This window comes from Dromiciops gliroides, chromosome 2, assembly GCF_019393635.1.
Source record: "Dromiciops gliroides isolate mDroGli1 chromosome 2, mDroGli1.pri, whole genome shotgun sequence".
In the NCBI taxonomy this organism is placed as follows: domain Eukaryota; kingdom Metazoa; phylum Chordata; class Mammalia; order Microbiotheria; family Microbiotheriidae; genus Dromiciops; species Dromiciops gliroides.
The window spans coordinates 561,528,816-561,556,036 of record NC_057862.1 but is presented as its reverse complement, the minus strand read 5'-3'; the positions used below and the strand labels follow the sequence as shown (position 1 = coordinate 561,556,036).

Genomic DNA, 27,221 nt, shown 5'->3' with positions numbered 1-27,221 from the left:
ATCTGTAGCACTTTGCAGACCTTAAAACTCTCTATAAATACTAGCTGTTCTTGTTGTTTGGTTAGGGTATATCCTTGCAAGGTCACTGTCAAAATACAAATAATTTTATCCTCAGACAGATCAGTGACACAATAGATAGAGCTCTAGACCTGGAGTGAAGAAGGGTTCAAATCTGGCTTCAGACACATACTACCTGTGTGACCTGGGGCAAATCATTCAACCTTTACCTGCCTCAGTTTCCTAGATTATAAACTGGGAATAATAATAGCACCTGACTCATAGGGTTGTTGTGAGGATCAAATGAGATAATATTGGTTAAGCACTGTGCCTGGCACGCAGTAGGCACCTAATAAATTCCTATTCCCTTCCCTTATCTAGGATGACATTAATGTATTAACATAGATTGGTTTGTTAGATTAATTCTAATTCCCTTAGAGAGTAGAGCTCTAAAGGGAGAATGTAGGACAGAGAAGTAAGAATTCAGGTAAATTCAAAGAATGGGGATGCTATCACAGTATCTTGGCATCCCCAAATCTTGATTTTACAGGCAACTCACAATACCTTGAGAAGCTAGGAGTGACCTTAGAGATGCCTCCTTTGGGATATGAACTTGGGTGGGACCAATGTTATGAAGGAACTAAGCTAAGTTTGAACCTGCTCTCTCCAGAGACTGAGATGTGATGAGGGAGGAGAGTGTGCCCCAGAGTCAGTTAGGGGGAATGTTTATGCTTTTATTCTTGCTATATACTTGAAGTAAATAGCCCTTTATAAAAGAGAAATAAAATGGAGACACTGCCTGGTCTAGGTGGAGCAACCTAGTGGTGAGGCAGCTTTGGAGCAGCATCAAGGCCTTTCAGAGCTATCACAGAGGGATTACAAAACCCCCTAATAAACATCAATGTAACAGCTCACATAGAGCTTTAAGATTTAAAAAAGGCTTATACAGACATAATTTCTATTCAGCTTCACAACAATCTTGTTAATTAAGTACTAAGATTATTATCATCCCCATTTTGCAGATAAGGAAATTGAGGCTGGGGACATGTAAGTGACTTATCCATGTCCATACAACTATTAAGTGTAGGGGCGGCTAGGTGGCGCAGTGGATAGAGCACTGGCCCTGGATTCAAATCTGACCTCAGACACTTAACACTTACTAGCTGTGTGACCCTGGACAAGTCACTTAACCCCAATTGCCTAAAACAAACAAACAACAAAAAAAAAACTATTAAGTGTAAGAAGTGGTACTTAAAGCCAAATCTATCTATAAGACAGATACACTAGGAAATATTACCAGTGTTGTTGTTTGTATTTTTTTTTTACCAGTTCAATTATTTTATTTTTTTATTTTTTTAGTGAGGCAATTGGGGTTAAGTGACTTGCCCAGGGTCACACAGCTAGTAAGTGTTAAGTGTCTGAGGCCGGATTTGAACTCAGGTCCTCCTGAATCCAGGGCTGGTGCTCTATCCACTGCGCCATCTAGCTGCCCCAGTTCAATTATTTACTGAGGGTTGTCTATATGCTATGTTCTTACCAATTTTTTTTTCAGGATTTGTAAGGAATTCCTAGTGAGGAACTTTTCCTACTAATGCATATGGCGTCTTCTTAGCCACTTGGTCTTAGAGCATTTCCTGAAACTCTCTTGCAAGTAAAACAAATTATCCGTGATCACATGGCCTGTATGGAAAAAGAGGCAGGCCTCAAAACCTAGATTTTCCTGACTCCTCAGGACCTTCAATGGAACATAAAAAGAGCTCATAATTGCATAATGAATGACATTTTTCAAAGTACTTTCTCATACTTAAAAATAATATTTTTGTGGCAGTTTAGCTTTGCAACACATTTTCCTTTAAACCCTCTGAAGTAGGTGGAATATGTATTATAATCTCTATTTTATGGACAAGAAAACATTCAGAGAAGCTGATTTGTGTGAGGGGAGAGGAGATCACTGCAAGAGATTTAGAGGATGAGTGGACAAGTCTTGACAACTGGTTGGACATGAGAAGTAAGGGAAAGTGAAGAGTTAAGGATGATTCCAATGTTGTGATCCTGGGTAATTAGAAGGCTGGTGATACCCTACCTCATTAGAAATAGGAAAGCTCAGAAGAAGGAAAGATTGAGGGGAAGGTATAATGAGTTCAGTTTTGGACATACTGATTTTGAGATGCTTATGGGATATGTTTAGTTTGAAATGGCCAATAGACAATCAGAGACATACAATATGTTCAGGAGAGAGACTAGGGCTGGATATATCAATCTTTTTTTTTTTTTTTCAGGGCAATGAGGGTTAAGTGACTTGCTCAGGGTCACACAGTTAGTGTCAAGTGTCTGAGGCCGGATTTGAACTCAGGTACTTCTGAATCCAGGGCCGGTGCTTTATCCACTGCGCCACCTAGCTGCCCCCCTGGATATATAAATCTAAGAGTTATCTGCATAGAAATAATGACTGAATCCATGAGAGTTTATGAGACTGGAGACAAGAAAAAAAGTACCCAGGACAAAGCCCTGAGGTAAAATTGTGCATAGAAAATGATCCAGCAAAGGAGACTGAAGTGTTGCTAGACAGGTGGGAGGAGAAACAGAAGAAAACAATGTTGTAAAAACTGAGGGAGGAGAGGAGTGACTAGGAGGGGGTGTTAATGTCAAATTCCTGTGGTATCATGAAAGATTCCACATGAAAGGATTGTTGGGGGGGGTGGTGAAAGCATTAGATTTGATAATTAAGAGAGATCATTAGTAATTAACTCTGGAGAGAGCAGTTTCAGTACACCCAGCAACTAGCCTAATGATGAGGTCAGAAGACAGTTAGCTTACAATGGCATTACTAGAATAATATCTAGCCAAAAGATTTCTCTAGGTTAGAGGTATGTGGATTGAGTCTAATAAGATGAGATTCAATAAGAATAAATACAAAGCCTTACCCTTATGTACAAAAAAAAAATCAGCTTTACCAGTACAATTAATAATCAGGCAGTAGTTTGAAAAAGATTTGGGGGTTTTAGTGAACTATATGTTCAGTATGAGTCAGCAATATAATGGTTTTTTTTGGTTTGTTTTGGTTTTTTGGTGGGGCAATGACGGTTAAGTGACTTGCCTAGGGTCACACAGCCAGTAAGTGTTAAGTGGCTAAGGCGGGATTTGAACTCAGGTCCTCCTGAATCCAGGGCCAGTGCTCTATCCACTGTGCCATCTAGCTGTCCCCAGCAATATAATGTGATACAAAAAAAATGCTAATGCAATCTTGGGCTGCATTAAAAGGGCACAGGGACACAGTTTCCAGGAATAGGGAGGTGATTGTCCCACTGTCCTCTGCTATAGTCAGACCACATCTGAATTATTGTGTTCAATTCTAGTCACCACAAATAAAGAAAAGATGTTAGATGTTGATACACTGGAGAGTGTTCAAAAGAGGGTAACCAGGTGAAAGGCTTTCAATCTATGTCATATAAGAATCAGTTTAAGGAACTGAGTAGGTTTCATTTGGAGAAGGGAAGACTCAGGAGGAACTTGATAACCATCTTCAGATATTTGAAAGGCTGTTATATGGAAGAGGAATTAGGCTTATTCTGTTTTGGCCTCAAAGGGCAGAACCAGGAACAAACAGTAGAAAGCAAATTTCAGTTTGATATCAAGAAAAAACGTTCTCACAAGTAGAGCTGTGTGAAAGGGAGTACAGAATTACATAATCAGAGACCGGGAAGGGGCCTTGGCTATCACATAGTCTGAACAAATTGAAAGAAATGTTCGCTATAATATACACAAGTATTTATTCAGCCTGTCGGGATAGCACTTTCCATTTCTGGATATCATTCATTGTTGGTGAGATTTTCCTGACATCAAGCCTAAATTTGTCCCCATCAAATTCTACCCATTGCTCCTGTTTCTGCTCTCTGTGGCTGAACAGAATGAATCTATCCTCCTTCACACAAACCAACCAATCACTGGCAAGCATATATTAAGCTATGCAGGTGCTAATCTAGTTGCTGGAAATGTCAAAGTCAAAACTGAAACCATTCCTGACCTCAAGGACCCCATATTCTAGCAAGAGAAAATTTGCACATAGATAAGTATGAATATGAAAGGTAATTCTCTTTTCTAATTGGGACAATCTTATTAATTGAAAGAGGTATAAACGAATAAGACAGTTATATATCAAACACTAAAAAACAAAACAAAACACCAAAAACAAAACCCAAACCCCACAGCCCTACAGAGAAAAGACAGTATTCAAGTAAAGATGGTTGAAGTATCTTGTTTCTCAGAGTCCAATTTATAAATAACTAGCAGAAGAACTCTAAGACTGAAAGCTGAGAGGCAGTGATACCTAGAGCTATATTGTGACTATGGGATAACTATATTACCTCTTTGTGTCTTGGCTGATAGAAATGTGTTTTTCACTATGAGATAAAGATGAGTCATTTCACCCAAGAGACCCTGCTCTGAAGCAATAGATTGATTGATGCCAGGTCTCCAATAAGACAATAACAAATGACTAAGTTGGTCTGAGAAGAATCCTTAGACCTCACTCTAAGAAGATATCTGAGACCTGGGTTACTTTAAGATCTTTGCTGCTTGGAAATTGCATATTGAAGGAAAGGCTTTGCAGTTTGGGGAAGTTGATTTGGGGTGGCAGGGGCGGTGTTACTTCATGGGGAAAAAGGCTAAGAAGACGTTAAAATGCTGTACCTTTCCCTTTCCCCACAGTGCCAGCTACTACTTTCCTGGTAGAAACCCATTACAATCAAGTTAAGGGAGTGGACCTGAAATAGACTCTAGAGATTTCTGGCTTAAGGGAACTTTTGCTGAAAGATTATAATATTGTGTCGGAGCTCATCCATGGGAGCAAACTTGGAAAAACTCTGCAGTTCCCAGGGTTAGGTTTTCTGCTGTGGCTGGAAGAGATTAACATTGCCTTGGCAGGCCAGAAGAGGAATTGCTTAAGTGTAGTGACCAGCGGAGAAACAACCCTGCCAAATAAGAGAGCAAAGAAGTTGAGGTGGTGACTGAGCAGTAGTGAATTGTGGTGCAGACCATCTCTGAGGAAGACCAAAGCATGACGGCATATGGTCTAGAGCTGTTACTTGCCCCAGACATATGTGGTCCCTACTCATGTGCCTCCATGTCATGGTTTTGTAAATATATGTCCTTGCTGGATGCTGTGTGCATTGATAAGAGAGTAGGACCCAGGTTTATGGAGTGTTATGTTTGGAACTATTCTAACTTTGTCTTCTCTTTAGTAGATATTTCTAATTAAGGGTTAATGATGTCATCTTGGACAATTTGTCAAATGGAAGCAAATTTGAGGGAGGGACTTGGAAGCTGCAGTTGTGAGGAGTGGGGGAGTATTCCACCTACCAGGGCTACCCCCAGCAGGGTAGCAGCATGGTAACCCCCTCTAGGAATCTCTGATTCACCAGCATGAATACAGGTTGGTCGAATGAGCCAGCTCAGGGGGTAGAGAAGAGAGAGGTCAAGTGCCACACTCCACACCATGTATAAAACCAACTCAAAGTAATTTTGGCAGAGGAGGTACTAACAGCTGGCAGAGGGAGAGAAGGGGTATCAAGAAAGTCCCTAGAGTAGAAAGTAGTGCTTGAGCTCAGTCTCAGAAGCAGCCAGGAATTCCAAGAGGCAAAAGTAGATGCATTCCAGGCATGGGGAGTGGCCAATGGAAAAGCATGGAGTTGAAAAGTAGGATGTCAGAATCTGGTTTAGCTGAACCCTAGAGTTCATGGACGGGAGTAACGTGTAATAAATCTAAAAAGGGAGGATGAATCAAAGTGGTGAAGAGCTCTTAATGCCAGAGGAATAACAGATCTACCAGAGTTGATGGAGTAGGGATGATGATGTGTTCAAGCCTGTATTTTAGGAAGGTCTGGTTGATGTGTAACTATTTCTCAGACACTTGACAATGAGAATCATGTCCCCTCTGAGTCTTCTATTGACTAAACGGTCTCTGTTTCTTCAATCAATCCTCCATGTAATACTGGTTCAATGCCCTTCCTCATCCTGGTTGTCCTCTTTGGAACATCCTTCTTTTATCCATATCCTTCTTAAACTGTGGAGTACAGAATATCCCATGATACTTTAGATGTGGTCTGACCAGGGCAGAGTACAGTAAGGTTATCTATCACCTCTTTATTGTGGGAAGCTTTGCCTCTCTGACAGTGACTATGGTTGAATTAACATTTTTGACTCCCACATCACCCAGCTGATGCATGCTGAACTTTCTTTTTTTTAATAATAAATATTTTTATTTCAAGTTTTGAGTTCCAAATTCTGTCTTTCCCTCCTCTTTCCCCTCCCTGAGGTGGTAAGCAATCAGATATAGGTTATACAAGTGCAATTATGTAAAACACTACCATATTAAGTCATTTTGTATAAGAAAATTTGAATAAAATAAAGAAATGAAAAAAAGTTAAAAATAGCATGCTTCAGTCTGTGTTCAATCAATATCAGTTATTTCTTTGGAGGTGGATAATATACTTCATCATTATTCCTTTAGAATTGTCTTGGATCATTGCATTACTGAGAATGGCTAAGTCATCCATAGTTCTTCATCAAACAATATTGCTTTCCAGGACTTTGTGAAATAATTCTACTTGCCATTTCGTATAGCACAATAACATTCCATCACCATCATATACAGCAGCTTGTTTAGCCATTCCCCAATTGATGGGCATCCCTTTCAATCCACAAAATTTCCAAATCTTTTTCAAACTGCAATCTAACCATGCTCATACTGGTGAAGTTGATTTGTTGCATCTGAATTTAAGACTCTACCCTCATCCCTGCTGAATTTTGGTTTATTAGATTCAGTCCAATGCTCTGGTCTGTCAAGGTCTTTTTGGATCCTGGCTTTGCCATGCAGTGTGTTAGCTATCCCTCCAAACTCTGTCATCTGCGAACTTGATAAGTAGGTCATTTATGCCTTTATCCAAAGCAAACATGAAAATTTCATATGGCACAAGGCCAAGAATAGATCCCTGGGTAATCTATTGGAGAGGCCATGGGAGCCAATGAATTTCTCCTTGTTAGATGTCTTCAAGCACAGTGAGGATTTCTTTCAGATATAGGTTGGACTAGATGTTCATTGACAGCCCTCCCCCAAATTCTGGAAATCTATGAAAATTATGAGGGAAGAAGGACATTTTGGTGGTTTCCCATTTCCCCTCATCAATCATCAATCATCTGCTCCCCAGAATCCAGGGCCCTTCATGCTGCCTCTTGGCCTTCTTGGCCCACTTGGCCCACTACATGCTCTTCCCAGCAAAATCCTATGTTTGGTACCTTTCCTGATATCGAAATGTGTCCATCCTATGCCTTTACCCCTTAAGGCCCTATTCCATGCTACAGTATAATGTCCTCATGAGTGCTAATGTCAGTGTGTTACTCATACCGGTTCATGGTTCTATTTTAGCAAGATTCCTTCTGGAGACAGAATCTCCTCACCTAAAGAATACTTTCTAATGGTGGGCATTTCAGACACTGAGGAAGATGGGTAGGCACTGGTTTTCTTGGCCATGTAAACCTTTTAATGGCCTACACTCGTGTTATGTAGGCAGTCACATATTTCAACAACACACAAAACTATTTTTACACACATACACTCATGCACATACACACATACCTCTCATTTCCAAAAAAATATTTTGAGTGTTTATGAGTGTGTGTATGTGTATCTTTGTTGATGTCTATCTAAGTAACAATACACACTGGAAACCCAATGCTGATGTTTTTCTTCATTTAGGTAAAATGATGTCAAGGATACAATTATAGATACTCACATATGGGAGCTAAAGAGATGTGAAATGGACTCAACTTGGAAATATGTTTTTGCTAGGGATACACAATTTATCTTCATTACATAAGCTATGCTGCCTTATGATGATTGCATCCATAAGAATTTATAACACCTTAGTGGCCAGTCTGGCCAGAAGATGTCTCTTCTTTTAGTCCTACCTTCTAAAGTCAATTATTTGAGAAAAATCCTCCTCTTCCTAATGGGTTTTTGTGCATTCCTTCAGTGGTGCCTTTTCTATGAGAAATACTATGGAAACTCACCTTAAATTGAGGACTTTTAGGTAGAGATTTAGGGGTAGGAGAGAAGAGACAGGTTATGTGTGTGGGTGATGGTGAATTACAGGAACACTGAAAAGAAAGGAATTTGAAAGTAAGAGGCAAAGAGGGGAAGGGATGGTGCTAACTGAGAAGCATTGGGGTATTCCTCTAAAGCCATATATTCCTTTTTTTTTTCCTTCGGGGCAGTGATGGTTAAGTGACTTGCCCAGGATCACACAGCTAGTGTCAAGTGTCTGAGTACAGATTTGAACTCAGGTCCTCCTGAATCCAGGGCCAGTGCTTTATCCACTGTGCCACCTAGCTGCCCCCTAAAGCCATAGATTCTTAACCTTGTGTCATAGACCCCTTTGGCACTCACCAGACTAACTTTTCTCAGAATAATGTTTTCAACAGTACAAAATCAAATCTGTAGGATTACAAAGGAAACCAATTATATTAAAATATAGTTATTTATAGTATTAAAAAACAACAACAAGTTCATGGACTCCAGGCTCACTGTGTCTCATCTATGGGATGGGAAGAATTATGAAGAAACTGGAACCATGATCATGTAGTAACTATAGTCCTACCTTCCACATCATGGGGGTAAGGGGCACAGAAGAAGTCTGAATTATTATGGTATTAAAAAATAAAATAGGTTGATATTATACAATACTATACTTTTTTTGGGGGGTGGGGCAATAAGGGTTAAGTGACTTGCCCAGGGTCACACAGCTAGTGTCAAGTGTCTGAGGCTGGATTTGAACTCAGGTCCTCCTGAATCTAGGGCTGGTGCTTTATCCATTGCACCACCTAGCCGCCCCCACTATACATTTATTTTATACATTTTTGAGTTTCTAAACTTTTCCAGTGTGGTCTGCTGGCCTTTTGTATCATCTGTGGCTTCTGCAAAACTTCCACTAAATTCCCATTTAATTTCTTATTCTGGCCCACAAGATATTGAAGCTGTAATGGACAAAGTCACGATGTGGAAGAGATAACTGTATTCCCTTCCTTTTATTCATTTTCAGTGTCCATGGATATGACAACCTGTTTGCTATTTTACTAAATTCTAGAACAGCAATTTTTGACATCTTTTTTTGTTTTTTGGTTTTTTTTTTAGTGAGGCAATTGGGGTTAAGTGACTTGCCCAGGGTCACACAGCTAGTAAGTGTTAAGTGTCTGAGGCCGGATTTGAACTCAGGTCCTCCTGAATCCAGGGCCAGCACTTTACCACTGTGCCATCTAGCTGCCCTAGAACAGCAATTTTTAGTAGTGCTGTGGAGGCTTGCTCATGGCTTTGCTCCTTTCCCCCCTTCCTTCTAATGTTACAGAGAATGACCGACTACCTATCAGACAAGTTAAAGACCTTTCTCGGTGAGCCTATAGGAGAGAAATGTGTTGCCTTTGTGGATGGAGTTGATAAAGACCTCGCTGTCAAATTAATAGACCGTGGTTTTGATAAGGTAATTGTCTCTCTTTCTCTAACCCCTCTTCACTCATTCCGCTTCTCTCTATCCACACTCTTTTTTTTTTTCTTTTTGGGGAGGCAATTGGGGTTAAGTGACTTGCCCAGGGTCACACAGCTAGTAAGTGTCAAGGGTCTGAGGCCGGATTTGAACTCAGGTCCTCCTGAATCCAGGGCCGGTGCTCTATCCACTGCGCCACTTAGCTGCCCCTATCCACACTCTCTTAATGGCAGCCTTTGTTGTATACATTAGAAATTGTTTAGCAGGGAAACCTTGCTTCTAGTCTAGTTTATTGATTTGTTGTGGTATCTCTAAGGGTCTGTTTAAATAATGGCTTGACTAAAGGCATTTCAGCCTGGGTTTGTATTAGTTAATCAACAAACATTTATTAAGTACTTACTATGTGTCTGGCACTATGCAAAATGCTAGAGATATAAAGAAAAGAAAAAAAAATACACCTTACCCTCCAGAAGCTCACATTCTAAAGGAGAAATCAATATGTAAACGTTAAGGGAGATGCATTTAGTATTCAAATACCTTAAGGCAAACATAATTAAACAACCCTGGCCCCTACATATCTAACCTAAAGGCTGTCTATTCGTTTGTTTTACTCTTCTGGTCCTTAACTAAAAGGACTTAACTAAAGAGAGTAACATCCAAATAGCACTATCAGGGGTTTGCCAAGACTCTGGGCAAGTAGCCATCACAAACTGGCTATTGCCATTCCCTCAGGATAGTTTTTTTTATTATTTCAAGGTGAGATATCATGAAAATATCAAAACAAAGTTGATTTCCATTCCCTTTATAAAATATCTTCCATTCAAGTCCTACCCTCATGCCTTACTATGGTATAGAGATGACCCAGCATTCTCAGAGGCTATAACAGTATAGTACAAGATTTGGAGGATCCTACTAAGCTCGGGAGGATTTAAGAATGGAAGAACAATGGACTGGGTGTCTAACATCTGAGACCAGCCAGATAAATTAGTTGGTTCTTATCACTTAGAAGGCTGGCCACCAGGCAATCAATTTGCTTGCCCCCAATAACTCAAGGGGTAGCAATCTATCAATAGAGGGAGTAACTACAACAGTGAAACCATAGACAACTCAATTATTGAAGAAAGTAAAAAAAAGATGTCATGTAGCATTTTAATAGTATCTTTTGGGGGAAAGGGGGAGGGAAAGACATTCAAGGTAAGAATAGGGGGAAATTGGTAGATTGGAAAATGAAACAAAAATAAAGTGTTTGGTTCCAAGAAGTCCTTAGCATGGCCAGTTCTTTCAAGTTGTACCTAAAACTCTTAAAAAGAAAATTAGTATAGGGGCAGCTAGGTGGTGCAGTAGAAAGAGTACCGGCCCTGGAGTCAAGAGGACCTGAGTTCAAATCTGGCCTCAGACACTAAACACTTACTAGCTAGCTGTGTGACCCTAGGCAAGTCACTTAACCCCAATTGCCTCACTCCCCCCCCAAAAAAATTAGTATTTATAAAAGCAAATAATAGGTCATAGAGTTCTTGGGACGAACAAGGGCTACAACACAAAATTACCATGAGCCAAGTTGTAAGTCACTGAAAATGAATTTAATCTCTGTTATTTAGTATATCCACAGCCCTTTAGTGTGCCTGATTTGAAGTTAATAATGATTCTTTCTCTAACCTTAAGCAAAATTATGAAGCAGGTAAAGTTTTGCTTTGGCATGAATCCATCCTCCTGTTTCTTCCTCCTTTTCCATCCTTTCAGTGATGTGAGTAGCTATCTTACAGAGGCTTGACAGAATATCATTCTTAAAGTGAAAGAATAAGAAAAGTAGAATTTCAGGCACCAGAATGGGAGATATTATTTAGCTGGGCCTTCGTAGACCTGTAAATTACACCACACAGGCAAATATTTATTTCATCTGTGGACATGTTACAGTTGTATCTTTTCTCCCCCAACCTCCACCCCTACCTACAGAAGCCTTGGACCATTACTGAAGCCATAGAAAGAAATTGCTTTGCAGATGGGCATGAGACCCCAGGCTCCAGGGGAAGCAGTCCTTATCATAAGCCCACTTTTTTAAAAAAAAGAGAAACAGCTTGCATTTAAAAAATTTTTTTGTGTGGAGCAACAAGGGTTAAGTGACTTGTCCAAGGTCACACAGCTAGTAGGTGTCAAGTGTCTTAAGTCAGATTTGAACTCAGGTCTTCCTGAATCCAGGGCTGGTGCTTTATCCACTGTGCTACTTAGCTACCCCCTCACAAGCCCACTTTAATACTAAAAGGGCTACATCAACTAAAGCATATTTTTTAACTTTGAAGTAAAACATTTTATCCTACTAGATCTCTACTTTCTTTATGTATATATACATACATACAAGTATGCGTATATATGTGTATGTATGTCTATGTCTATGTATATGTGTCTGTATCTGTGTCTATGTCTATATCCTAGCAATACATCAACATGAAGCAGCTTGGGTCCTTCAAGATATTCTTAAAATCTGTTTTTTCTATTAAAAAGAATTTAGGAGATAGGCAGAAGAGAGAGAATTTTCTCTCCTCTGCTCCTTGAATGGTCTTGGGGAAAGCTGACATGTTGTTACCATCGTCTCAGCATGAATATTTGGGTTCAGAACCACTGTTAATAGCATCTGCAAAAAGCAGCCACAGTTAAGCCTAGAAAGGTGGCACAGTGATAACTGCCTTCAAGTGTTTGGGGATGGATAATATACAAGAAGGCCGAGACTTGTTCTGCTCCTTCCCTAGAGGACAGAATTAGGAGCAATGGATGGAAACCACAGGTAAAGACTAGGAAACTTTAAGCTTTAGGTAAGAAAAACATTTCTTGATTATTAAAGGTATCTAATAATGAACGGGCTACCCTCCTGAGGTCTTCAAGCAAAAACAGAATGACCTCTTGTTGGGGATGTAGGGAGAGGATTCTTCTTCAGAGACCTCTAAAGACTAAATGACCTCTGATGTCCTTTTTTTTTTTTTTTTTTTTTGGTGAGGCAATTGGGGTTAAGTGACTTGCCCAGGGTCACACAGCTAGTAAGTGTCAAGTGTCTGAGGCCGAATTTGAACTCAGGTACTCCTGAATCCAGGGCCGGTGCTTTATCCACTGCACCGTCTAGCTGCCCCCTTCTGATGTCCTTTTTAACAACACTGAGATCTTAAAGTTCTCCTACTAGTTCAGATTTGTTATTGTTCAGTCATTTCAATTGTATCTGAGTTTCTGTGACCACATTTTGGAGTTTTCTTGGCAAAGATACTGGAGTGGTTTGGCATTTCCTTCTCCAGTTCATTTTTTTTTTTTTTTTGGCAGGGCTATGGGGGTTAAGTGACTTGCCCAGGATCACACAGCTAGTAAGTGTCAAGTGTCTGAGGCTGGATTTGAACTCAGGTGCTCCTGAATCCAGGGCCGGTGCTTTATTCACTGCACCACCTAGCTGCCCCCTCCAGCTCATTTTATGGATGAGAAACTGAGGCAGAGTTAAGTGACTTGCCCAGGGTCACGTAGTTAGTAAGCATCTGAGGACTGATTTGAACTTAGGAAGACGAGTCTTGCTGATTCTAGGCCCAGTGCTCTATCCCCTAGCTGCCTAGCAGTTCAAATTTGGGGAAATGTTAGATTCACTTTCAAGCCACTTAAGCAACTTTCAAGCCACTCTATAGATTATAGGTTCAACCATAAGAACCTCTTTCTATCATCTTAACTCTTTAGAATAAATTTCTTAGCATATACTTGGGTTTTGTTGTTGTTTTTTTTTTCAGGGCAATGAGGGTTAAGTGACTTGCCCAGAGTCGCATAGCTAGTTAAGTGTCAAGTGTCTGAGGCTGGATTTGAACTCAGGTCCTCCTGAATCCAAGGCCAGTGCTTTATCCACCGTGCCACCTAGCTGCCCCCTCAGCATATACTTGTTAAACACTTACTACGTGGGACACTGAGCTACAACCTGCTGAAGATGTATTTCAAAATGGCTTCTTCCCAAAAGAAACCTTCAGTCTAGCTGGGGAAAAAGGAAATATATAGATTATGATGACAAAGTTGTGAGGCAAACTCCCCAAGTCAAACATGGAAAGATAATCAATGATCCCAGCACTAAATGATGCAGACAATAAGTGCCACGTAAGGTCAAAAGAGGGAGAGGTCACCATGAACTGGAATGATTTTAGAAAACTTTACAGAACTTGGATAAGAGTGGGCTAAATGGAGAGGAGAAGGTAGGGGGAAGAATATACAATGGGTTTAGGGGGAAAGGAGCAAACCAATGAGTCTGAAAGGAAGGGAGAGACTTATGAAGGGACAGAAGTGGGAGATAAGGCTGAAAAAGTAAGTTAAGTCCAGAGTAGTAGAGGGCCTTGAATGCCAAGGTACGGAGTTTGGACTTTATTCTGTAGGTAGTAAGGAACAATTGCAGAATCTGCTTTGGGGCAATGACCCAGTGAAAGCAGAAGAATGTAAATTTCTAGAAGGTAAGGTCTTTCACATAGGGCCAAAAAACACATTGTTGATATAATCAAATTAACCAATAAGAAGATAGAGTACTAAGCCTGAGTTTCTTCAGTTACAGACTGAAGGGGCAAACCATTGCCTGAACCACCAGACACTTGTAGAATTATTTTTTCTTGTGATTTTCATATTTTATCAATGGAAATCTATCTCATTATTTTGCAGCCATCCTTATACCTGTCTGAACTCCCCAAATAAACTGTAAGCTTCTTGAGGGCAGAAACTATGCCCTAATATTTCTTCTGAACCCCACTATAGTGTATATAGCTCTAACAATCTTCAATTAATGCCTCCCAATTCATGGGGAATTTGTCCATAGAGGTCTCTGGAGTGACCAATCCTCCCTGAAATTCTCTGGGAATTGGAGGGGAGGTATAACCTAGAAAATCTTCCTGGGATCTTGAGCCATAGTCTGGCTTATTTTGTGTAAGTTGAACCAGTCCTGCCAAGGAGCTATGTTGAAAGCAAGCATTTGGTAACTCCTTTGAAAGGCATACATACAAAACCTCAAACGTCCTGTGGCTGGATTTGGCCTTCCCATCCCATAGAGAGAAAGACTTGCTTATTCATCTCTTGGTTGCAGGATCAGAAATGGAGGGAGTCTATGTACAGCCAAGACTTCATCTTCCTTAAACCCTTTAGAGAATAAAAGTTAACTTTTCCCTTTAGCCTTCCTGATTGGCTATGTAGACTGAAACCAAAAAAAAAAAAAAGAAAGAAAGAGAGGAAGAAAGAAAGAAGGAAGGAAAGAAAGAAAGAGAAAGAAAGAAAGAAAAGAAAGCATCAGATTGTAGATTGGTTACAGAGCTTGCAAGATGAATTCCTTTTTCCTGTGACATTCCTGGAAAGTTTTCCTCTTGTCTCACATACCAAGCATTCCCTGGCTTTCCCTAGAGTAATCTGGTTGAGGCTTCAGCATCTAATGTCCAGCTGATTATAGCAGCCGAGCGTTGGAGATTTCATAGGACTGGACCTTAGTTTCCTTCCCTAGCTATAGAATGAAGGCATGAAATGCATTGTCTGCACCACCAGGCATTTGCAGCATTAGCTATTTGAGTAGAAGACTTTTAAGGACCAGATAAGATTAATAACCGTTGGGATGAATGGGAGGCAAGGAACTACATGAGTTTTGACAAAGTGTCTCAATAAAGTCTACCATAGAAAATATGGTAGACATTGATAAGATAATTTTAAAACCACATAACCATACATACTTTTGCAATTATGCCATGCAACATCATATGAAATGTACTCTACTTCAAAAATGTGACTGAATATAATATGTAGCATTTTCATAATATGTATCCTTAAACAAATTTTGCAGCAGATAGGAATTGAATATATGATTTGTTAGAAGATTTAAAAAAAACAAATGGTACATGATTTTTAGGGGTGGCAGGGAGGACACCTAAAATATGATAATGTATTCTTTAGAGGAAACCACAATCCCTGGGTCCTAAGTCAGCAGCAGACAACCTAAGACAGCAATACTTCATTTGTCAAATTTTAATTTTATATTTGCTTTTAGTTCATTAGAGAATCTTTATAGAGGGAGAGAAGTAGCTTCAAATACCCTTTCTCACTTGACTAGAAAAGCTCAATTCACTCCAGGATGTAGAAAATGAGAAAAGAGAGGTCAAAAATAATAATATATAGAAAAAGCTTATGGAGTGGAGGGGAAGATGGGGAAGGAGTGGAGGAGTGAATGAGCCTTACTTTCATCAGAATTGGCTCAAAGAGGGAATAACATAAACACTCAAGTGGGTATAGTAATATATTTTGCCCTGAGAGAAGGTGGGGAGGGGAAGGGGAAAAGGAGGGGAGAGGTGAAGGAAGGGAGGGCATATTGAGGGAGGGGGCAGTAAAAAGCAAAACTCTTTTGAGGAGGGAATAGGGTGAAAGAAGATAGCAAATAGAGTAAATATCAAGGGAAGGGAATAGGATGGAGGGTAATACAGTTAGCAATAGTAACTGTGAAAGAAATGATGAGCAGGATGCTATTACAAGGAATTATGAAAAATGCAAACCATCAGTAGAGGAAGAACTGATGGTATTTGAATACAGATTGAAATGTAATTTTATTTGTTAGTTCCTCTCTCTAAAGTTATTGTCTATTTTCTTTCACAACTTGACTGATGTGAAAATGTTTGGCATAAGTGCACATGTCTGTCTTATATTGAATTGCATGATTCCATAGGGAGGGGTGAGAAGGGAGGAAGAAAACTAAGAACACAAAGTTTTAAACAATCAATGTGAAGAAACTATGAGCAGGCAGATTTCAGAGAAACCTGGAAGGACTTACGTGAACTGATGCTGAGTGAGATGAGCAGAACCAGGAGAACATTGTACACAGTATCAACAACATTGTGTGTTGATCCACTGTGATAGACTTGACTCTTCTCAGCAATACAATGGTCTAAGATGGTTCCAAAGGACTCATGATAGAAAATGCTCTCCAAATCCAGAAGAAAAAAAAAAGAACTATGGAATCTAGATGCAGATTGAACCATACTATTTCTACTATTTTTGTTTTCCTTTTTTGAGGTTTTTCCCTTTTGCTCTGATTCTTCTTCACAGCATGACTAATGCAGAAATATGTTTAATGTGATTGTACATGTATAAAAAATAATAATATATTTTACCTTAATAGGACCTTATGCTCTCCAAAATGATTTCATGTACACTCAATTGATCCTCATGAAACTAGAGAGATAAGGGGGTGAGGGGAGGACAGATTATATTGGTCTCCACTTATAGATAATGAAGAAACAGAGGTACATGTAGGTACAATGATATGTCTGAAGTCATACAACTAGTTATTATCAGCTGAGTGGCAAAGTGAATAGAGTGTTGGACTTGGGAGTCAAGAGGACCTGAGTTTGAATCTTGCCTTAGTCACTTACTTGGGCAAGTCATGTAACCTCTGTCTGCCTCAGTTTCCTCTACTGAAAATGGTACTAATAATTGTACCTTGCTCTATAGGATTATTGTGAGGATCACATGAAATAACTTTTTTTTTTGCAGGGCAATGAGGGTTAAGTAACTTGCCCAGGGTCACATAGCTAGTAAGTGTCAAGTGTCTGAGACTGGATTTGAACTCAGGTCCTCCTGAATCCAGGGCTGGTGCTTTTTATCCACTTGCCACCTAGCTGCCCCCCAAGATAACATTTTAAAAGTGCTTTGCAAACCTTAAAAAAACTATGTAAATGTTAGTGATTTTTCTTAGTGGAATTGGTAGCTCTAGAACCCAGGTCTTTTCTTAGTCTCAGTCTCAGTCTTCTGCTATATAGTGTTTCCAGTCAAATAGGATACTCTTATGGCATCTAATTACCTGTGTTTGTTTTTAGAAACCTCTCATCCCATGCCTGAGAGACACATCCAGAAGTCACCCTAAGACACAGTGGTAGCCATGCCCTGAGAAATGACTTCTAACCAGTTCTTAACACCTCCAGAGAAGCAGAGAGCATAATCCCCCTCATAAACCGTATCAGTATTTAATCATACTGTACCTTGCTGGCTTCTACTTACAACTGTGGTCTCATGTTCTGGGGAAGAAAGAGAATAGTAATTTTTATGCTTTTTTGTCTGGGTTTTTTTTTTTTCCTTTTTTAAAATTTTTTTTTTAGCGAGGCAATTGGGGTTAAGTGACTTGCCCAGGGTCACACAGCTAGTAAGTGTTAAGTGCCTGAGGCCGGATTTGAACTCCAGACTGACTCCAGAGCCGGTGCTCTATCCACTGCGCCACCTAGCTGCCCCTTGTCTGGTTTTTTTTGCATGAGACCTGTGATTTTATTGGAATAGAAAAAGCTGAGTGAAGGCAATTTTCTATCAATGAGATTGGCATCCACTCTGAAAACCATGGTCTTAAGATGTAGCCTGGGGCACTGAGTGGTTCAATGATTTCCCCAAAGTCACACAGTATTTCTCAGAGCTGGGACTTAGCTCTTTCTAATTCTGAGACCTGTCCTCTCTATCTACTATGCCAAGCTGACTCTCCTTCCCATAATGACCCTGTCAAACTCTCTCCTTCTTGCCTTGTCTCATCCCTCTGCTGCCTCCTCTCAGGCATACGTACTGTTGGGTCAATTCCTCCTCATGCACAAGAAAGAAGAAGACTTCCAGATGTGGCTCATGCTGGCATGTGGTGCCACTCAACGAGAAGCCCAGATGATCTCCAGATGCCTTCGGGAGTGGTGTATCACCTTCCTCTAAAGATTAAGACCCAACATCTCTTTCTTGGTAACTTTGGACCATGGGATTAAACTTATCTCAATGTGCTTAAAACCCAAGTCTCAGACCTTTTTTGTTTTGTTTTGTTTTGCCTGGGGTAGGCTCCCTTTCCAGACTAGGAAACCAAGATCATTCCTTACCCAAAGATACTTTGAGAGTGAATGGGAACAACTTCTGATTATGGATCTGTATGTCCTCCAAGATTTTCTTTCTCTTCTCAGCCTGATTGGGGACTGTACTTCTGTTACATTGGTCCCAAGCCTCCATAGGGCTGAGGTGAGATGAGCCAAACAGCCAACAATGTGCTGTATACACCTGGCATCTCAAAAGCCCCATTCTCCTTAAAGGCCCATCTTAGATGTAGATGACCTGGTATGACCAGAAGGTTGGGAGAAAACTCTTCTACACTCCAAATATGACCCCCCCATTGATTACCTGAAATTCTACCATCTAGGGAATTCCTTAACCTCGAGTCGTTTTGTTTTCTATGCAGTGATTACCCCTGAAAGTCATGACCTCATTAAATGCCAGAATTTTACATGCGGGTTTATAGCTTGCCCTCCAAGACACTGATGCCTACCAGAGATGTTGTAAGCAGGAAAGATACTGGAGGGGTGAGTGGTAGGAAGGGTGAAGAAGGGGGCATTAAGGAACAAACTTTAGCATTGTCACAATCTGGCCCGGAACCAGCTCTAGACAATTGTAATTCTATTCCTTTAGTTTTGTCCTCCTGCTCTCCTCTGCCTTCTGCCAATAATTACCATCACCACCCACTTGGTCTTAGACATGTCTCTTTTATAACATACATGGGTTTAGTTCACCGTGGCCAGTAACTAGTAAAGAAAATAAAAGAGATAAGGACAATTCCCCTTTTCAACATGAGAAGGCTCATGGAATACTCATACTTTTTTTTAATGATAGCTTGGGCACAGAGAGAGAACTGAACTCATAATTTATTAAAATCTGAAGTGTACATCACACTATTCTAGACTCAGAATATGGCCAAATGAAAAAATAGCTTCACTTTCTCACACTTCCGAAAATCCTTAGGCACCTGCTATATGCATAAGGGGAGAAATAGCATAGAATGGTTGGGGGTTGCATTGGGAGTCTAGAAGACCTGGGTTTGGGTCCCTTCTATGAAACAAACTAGGTGTATGACCCTGGGCAACTCTCTTAAAACTATAAATTACAGAACAGTTGCTAATCTGTTTTTAGCAGTAGGAATTCTTCACTGGAAGCTCTCTTCACAAAAATCTGTGCAGGACATGAAAATGGAAAGATAGACACAGAGCAAGAAGTATACAATCTAATGAGGACAGGGAAGAAGAGTCATGTAGATATGATTGAGTGAGAATGTGATAAATGCAAGGTCTAGACAGAATGTCATAAGAAATTAAAGGCAAGTTGAGGACAAGTAGAGGTCAGGGAAAGCTTCACGGAAGAGGTAACACCTGCTTTGGGTCTTTGTAGGTGGAGGGAGGTGGGTTGGGGTCACTCCAGGAGAACTGAAGCCCATGGATTGCCTGGGAAGGCCTGATATGAAGGTTGTAGATTTAGAACTAGAAGGGCCCTTAGGCATCTTATAGTCCAACCTCAACCTTTCACAGATGAGGAAACTGAGGTCCAAAGAACTTAAGTGACTTCCCCAAGGTCATAAAGCAGTAAATGGAAAAGGTGAAAGTTGAATGTTGGGCCTCTCATTCAAATCCAACACACTTTTCACCAAAACACACAGCCCTCCTTGAGCTATGAGACCACTTTCCAAGTGCCTGCTGGATATCGCCCACGTGGATGCCACTACCTCAAACATTACTTGTCCAAAACAGAATCCATCGTCTTCCTCCCCAATCAGAATCATCTCATAACATCTTTGTGTGTGTGTGTGTGTGTGTGTGTGTGTGTGTGTGTGTGATAGCACTTCCAGTCAACCAGTTAGAACAGTGGAGACATCTTTGGCTCATCCTTCTTATGACACAAGGAAATCCTAGTCCCCTGGCTTTCCTCAAGATGGTTTTGTACAAGATAACCCTAGGAAGTGTCATCTGGCCATTGCCTTTTTAAAAAAAAAAATAGATTTTAGAGATATCTTTTGTCTTATCATCTAATTTTGCCCCTACATTCCCTCTTTCCCAGAAAGTTCTCTTTTATAATAAATTAATTTTTAAAAAAGAAAAATAGGAAGAATACAAAAAAGAATCAGCAAAACAGATCAACGCATTAAAAAAATCTGACACTATGTTCCACATCCATTAACCCTCTACCTCTGCAAAGGAATGAGGAGAGATGTCCTCTCATATCCCTTCTTTGGCACCAAGTTTGTTCTTTGTATTTTTGCAACATTTATTTTCTTTAAAAAAACAAAAAATAAAGCTTTTATTGATGTTTTCTGTTTTTACATTATCATATTTTCCTTTTTTTCCTCCTCCTCCTCCTCTTCTTCCCAGAGAGCTGTCCCATATAACAAATAGTATTCTTTAAAGACAAAAAAAGAGGGGGGGGGGATGGAGAGGAAAAACTCTAGCACATCTGATCAATACATCGAAAAAGTCTAAAAACATGTACAATATGTAATACCTATGGACCTCCTACTTCCATGAAGGTGGGAATTGGGGATATTCTAGCTCTTCATTTGAGTTACACTTTATAATTTTGCAATATTCACCTCTGGTTGTGTGTGTGTGTATGTGTGTTTGTTTTATTTACACTGTTGTAGACATTGTGTATATTGTTTTCTTGGCTCTGCTTACTTAACTCTTTATCAGTTCATATAAATCTTTTCATGTTTCTCTGCCTTCATCACATACATAATTTTTCATACCCTGGTAATATTCTATTACATTCACATATCACAATTTATTGAGCCATTCCTAAATCTATAGGCGATGAATATCACCATCACAAAAAGCGCTATTGTAAATATTTTGGTATATAAGGAGACTTTCTTTTTTGATCAATAGTTTCCTTGGGGTATAAGCCCAGTAATGGAGTCTTTGGTTCAAAGGGTATGGACATTTTAGTCACTTCATCTGCATAATGCCAAATTGTTTTTGGAATACTGTACCATTTATACTGAAATGGTCATCACAGCTCCACAAACAATATATGAGTATCTTTATTATACCACAACCCCTCTAACATTGACTATCGCTATTTTTTGTCACCTTTGTCAATTTGCAGGGTATGAGACAAAACCTCAGGGTTGTTTTGGCTTGCATTTCTCTTATTATTAAAAATCTGCAGCATTCATGTGGTAGTGAATACTTTGCAATTCTTCTCTTGAGAACTGCAACATTTATTTCCAACTGTTTTGTAGTCATTCTGTTCACATTGTTTTAATCATTATGTATAATGTCTCTTGGTTCTGCGTACTTCACTTTGCCTCAGTTCATGTAAATCTTATGCTGCTCTGTATTCATCATCTTCATCATTTCTTGTAGCTCAGAGACTATGGCAATCATGAAGCTGTTGCTTGAGGAAGCCACATTGGTGTGGAGAAGCAGGGCAGGGTAAATCTGGGGAGGTATTCACCTGGAATTTGGTTATAAGGTGGGGGAGGGGGATGGAAAAGGAACAACAACAACAACAAAATAGCTAGAATTTATATAGCCCTTGAAGGTTTGTGAAATGCTTATATATTATCTCATTTGAAAATTATTTCTGTAAACAGACCGCCTTCTAGCTTTCTATTTTAACATGATTCTTGCTAACTAGATGCTAAGCTTTGCTCTTTCTTTTGCTGGAGGACTACAAGTTCTTTTGCCACCTTGGAGGCAAAGTCCTGGTTACCCTACCCTAGTTGCATCTATAATAGAGAAACCTGGAGGAAGGGAGGTGAGAATCAAATTCCTTAACTTGAGTTTTTGAATTCAAGTCTTACAGAATGATATCCATACAAACACACACAGCTCTTAAGACACTTTTAAGTAGTACTTAGGATAACACAGGCCTTCACAGCCTAGTCTCGGAGTTCAACTCACTTAGATTTGTCACTGTATTTTGTGTTTTCCTTGTGAATTTAACCAAACTTATAGAAGTACACTGTTTTTCCTGCTTCTGAAGACTAGAATTACATCATTTAGGTAATTTAAAAGTAAGTCCAAAGCCCAGTGACTTATAATGATGAGCAGGGAAGAAGACTCACCTGGTAACTTTTTTGTCTTTAGATGCCACATAATTGCTCCAAAAAAGGGGCTGGGGTAGATGGCTGGGATAAAGAGATAGGTGGAACAGACAAAAGAGACATCACTAGGGTTTTTACTTAACTTATAATTTGCCCAGGAAGTACCTGGGCAGGCATACTCAGCCCCTTATTTCATAGGATCATAGAATCATAGACTTAGAACAAGAAGGGTCTTTATTTCTTTTAAATAGTATTTCATTTTCCCCCCAGTTACATGTCAAGACAATTTTAGCATTCTTTTTTGGTCTTTTTTCAATAATAAACAGTTTTATTTAAAGTTTTGAGTTCTAAATTCTATCCCTCTTTCTCTCTCTCCTATCCCCCCTCCCTGAGACAGTAAGCAGATATAGGTTATACATGTGCAATTATGTAAAACATTACCATATTAGTCATTTTGTACAAGAAAACAAATAAAAGGGAAAAAAATCAAAGAAATAAGTGAAAAATAGCATGATTCAGTCTATGTTCAATCACTATCAGTTCTTTCTATGGAGGTGGATAGTATGCTTCATCATTAGTCCTTTGGGGTTATCTTGGATCATTGCATTGCTGAGAATAGTTATGTGATTCATAGTTTTTCATCAAGCAATATCGTTGTCACTGTGCACAGTGTTCTCCTGGTTCTGCTCACTTCACTATATATCAGTTCATATAAGTCTTTCCAGGCCTTTCTGAAATCATCCTGCTTGTCATTTCTTATAGCACAATAATATTCCATCAAAATCATATACCATCCATTCCCCAATTGATAAGCATTCTTTTGAGTTACAATTCTTAGCCACCACAAAAAGAGCTTTAGCATTCATTTTTACAATATTTTGAATTCTAAATTTTTGTCCCTCCTTCTCTTCCCTCCCCTCTTCTAAAAATGGTAGTCAATTTGATATAGGTTATACATGTGCTATCGTGTAAAATATATTTCCATATTAGTAATAGTTGTGAAAGAAGAAACAGATCAAAAGTGAGAAAAAGACCATGAAAAAGAATATAGTAAGTGAAAAAAATATGAATCAATCTGCATTTAGGGTCCATCAGTTCTTTATCTGGGTATGGATAGCATTTTCCTTCATGGGTCCTTTGTACTTGTCTTGGATTATTGTGTTGCTGAGAAGAGCTGACTCATTCATAGTTGATCATTATACAGTGTTACTGATACTGTGTACAATGTTTTCCTTGTTCTGCTCATTTCACTTTGCATCAGTTCATACAAGTCTTTCCAGATTTAAGAAGGGATTTTAGAGGACATTGAATCTAACCTCCTCATTTTACATATGAAGAAACTGAAGCACAGGGAGGCAAATTACTTAAATTAATTGTACCTTTGAGCCTTTCCTAAAGATCCTTTAAAATCTCCTGCAGATTGCTGCTGATTCTAATTGGAGTTGTAACATGGGGCTGGGAACCAGTGTCCTATGACACCTTGCCCTTTTTTCCCTCTTTATTTTCTTTCCTTGAAAGCTTAACAAAATGAACTACCCCCATAGATTAGTCAGCTAAAAAATGACAGGCATAGGGCCCTGGACTTGGACTCAGAAAGATACCATTCTGAATCCTGCCTCAGCGACTTACTCTGTGACTCCGGGCAGGTCACTTAACTTCTTAGCCTCAGTTTCCTTATATGTAAAATGGGGATAATAATAGTCCTCTCACAAGGTTATTGTGAAGATCAAAGGACATAACAGGTAAAGTGTCTTGCAAACCTTGGAGCCCTATATAAATGCTCTTATTTTTATTATTAAATTTAAAACATGAATCCTGGATCCAAAGCCCATTTGCTTACCTCTTTGAAAAATATATCCATGAGGGGGCAGCTAGGTGGCACAGTGGAAAAAGCACCAGCCCTAGATTCAGGAGGACCTGAGTTCAAATTCAGCCTAGATGCTTGACACTTACTAGCTGTGTGAACCTGGGCAAGTCGCTTAACCCTCATTGCCCCACCCCACCCCACAAAAAAAAAGAAAGAAAAATATATCCATGAACCTTTTGACTCTATAGCAATTTATATAGTTTATATTATACTAAGTAGTTTTTTTGTTTGTTTTTTGCGGGGCAATGAGGGTTAATTGACTTGCCCAGGGTCACATAGCTAGTAAGTGTCAAGTGTCTGAGGCTGGATTTGAACTCAGGTCCTCCTGAATCCAGGGCCAGTGCTTTATCCACTGTACCACCTAGCTGCCCCACTAGGTAGTTTTTAAAGAAATAAATGTTTTATGGATGCTCTTCTCCCCTCACCCCCATACAGTCACTTACTTTAATCATCCTTTCACATAGACCCCCTTGCTTGTAACAAAGAAGTAAAGTTAAGCAAAAAAAACAAAAACAAAAACAAAAAAAACCAGTCCAGTGGCCATGTCTGACAATGGATACCTTATTCTGTGACTACACTCTTCCATCTATCTGCCAAAAAGCAGAACACAGGCTTCCAAGGCAGTCCTCTAAAGTCATAGCTGTTCACAGCATTGATGAAAGTTACAATGTCTTTCCAAATTGTCTTCCGATGTCCAAATTGTTCTCCAGGCTCTGCTTATTTCTTTGGTCTGCATTAATTCATACAAGTTTCCCCAAATTCCTGGGCATTGCTGAGGCATTTTACAGAAGGACAGGTATTGACCAATGGAAACAGCCAAACTGGAAGCTCAAATAGGAATAGAAATATTTGTCAGGAAGGTTATCCGACTTACCTATCCTGGCAGCTGGATATCTAGAGGTTAGAGAGTAGCCATTAGAAGACTTACTTTCCCAGGGCAGCTAGGTGGTGCAGTGGATCGAGCAGCAGCCCTGGATTCAGGAGGACCTGAGTTCAAATCCAACCTCCGACACTTAACACTTACTAGCTGTGTGACCCCGGGCAAGTCACTTAACCCCAATTGCCTCACCAAAAAAACCAAAAACCAACCAAACAAAAAAAAGACTTACTTTCCCAACCTACAGTAGTAGCAGGCAGCACCAGCAAACTATGGCTGGCTAGATCTCCCCCTCAGGGTCAAGGAATAACCGTAAGAGGTTATGGGTTCCCTAATGCTTTTGGCTCAAGCCCCCATTGCTGTGTGATATTTCTCCTAATATAAATTGGGACTGATTACTGCCCTAGTATAAATTAACCAATTGCTATTAATTCATATGGATATTTATTGTAAAGCTATGGCAAGAACGGAAGGACAAATATATTCTCCCCATCCCCAACAACTAGAACCATGAAGAAGATCCTGAGTGAGGCAAGAATGCTTTGAAAGAGATTTACTGTCAAATCTGAGATCTACCAGCTGTTTGAGTTTGGACAAGTTGCTTCACTTCTCTCTGTTTCCTCATCTATAAAATAAAAGGGTTGAATTGACCTCCAAGGTCCCTTCCAGCTTTAACAATCAGTGAATTAGGGGTAGGGGAGAAGATTGCTGATAAAACTTGGGCAAGAGTCTGTCCATCTAGCAATAGTCATAGAAAGATCCCTACTTTCTAGGACCTGACATCTTTTTTTTTTTTTTTTTGCAGGGCAATAGGGGTTAAGTGACTTGCCCAGGTTCACACAGCTAGTGTCAAGTGTCTGAGGCCAGATTTGAACTCAGGTCCTCCTGAATCCAGGGCCGGTGCTTTATCCACTGTGCCACCCAGCTGCCCCCAGGACCTGAACATCTTAACAAGGGAGATAACATATACATATATAGGTATCTCCAAGATACATACAAAGTAAATATAAGATAATCTTTGAAGGAAAGGCCCTAGTAAATGGGGGGAACCAAGGAAAGCCTCTTTTTAAGCTTCGCAATAATAAGGTATCACTTGAGCTGAATCTTGAAACGCATTAGAAATTTCCAAAAGGCAGAGTTGAAGAGGATGGGTGCTCTAGGCATGGAGCATAGCAAGTATACAGAGAAGAGAGATGGAAGCATCATTGTCTGAGGAATAGCAAAGAAGCCAGTATTACTAAAGGAAAAGTGCGTAATGTGTAAGAAAAATAAGAGGAAAAAAGTCAATAATCTTTGTTTCTTAGAGGTAACATTATGGCCTAAGCTAATAATGATTGGGAACACCATGCTTTGTGGTCTTAAAGCTCTTGAGTTAAAAAAACTGGGCTAAGAAGGGGTGAGAGAATACAATTAGTGGAAGACAGTGGAGAATGAGTTTGACAGAGACCTGGGAAGCTTGGCCTTCAATAAAGGGAAGAACGATAAAACTTGAAATGTTCTAGAAGTGATGGTAAGAGTTATCCAGTCTCTGGTAGCCTAAGGTGGTTTGTACCTGGATTTTTTTTCTTAAAGAGCAGACTTTGGCAGGCAAGCCAAAAACCTTATTCTGTGTTCATTGTTGCAGGCCTTACATGTTAAACAACACTATTTAAAGTCTAACTTTGAAATCTGCTTCTGAACCTCTTCCCAGAAGCTGGAAGTTTAAATTCTCCCACTTTAGGGTGGTCTTTGGTGTGGTAGAGCAAAAAGCATATGAAACTAGGAGACCTAGGTTCTAATCAATCAATAACAGTTATTAAATACCAATAATGTGCTGGGACACTGTGCTAAGTCCTGGGGACACAAAGTAAAGTAAAAGAAAGTTCCTGCCCTTGAACAGCTCATAATCTAATGGGGGAGACAACAGTGGGAAACAGGAATTTACCAATAAGCTATAGATCAGGTAAATTGGAAGTTGTAGTTGTTGACTGCTTTTCAGTCTTAAAAAGGGGCATGACATCAGGTTGATGTCATAACTTCCACTGAATTGAATTGAAATGAGGGAAGGCTGTGCAAGGTCACCAACCTCACTCTCTCCTCAAGAGACATCTGGATCCAGTCCAG

The 27,221-nt window shown here is 39.7% G+C and overlaps 1 protein-coding gene across 1 annotated transcript; it reads left to right on the top strand.

The window, feature by feature from the left end:
- Window positions 1-9,398: 9,398 nt before the first annotated feature.
- On the top strand, window positions 9,399-18,233 carry BANF2 (BANF family member 2). The gene is made up of 2 exons (XM_043981379.1): window positions 9,399-9,527; window positions 18,087-18,233. Exons 1-2 carry the CDS (start codon window positions 9,399-9,401, stop codon window positions 18,231-18,233), a joined length of 276 nt encoding a protein of 91 aa, XP_043837314.1.
- Window positions 18,234-27,221: the final 8,988 nt, after the last annotated feature.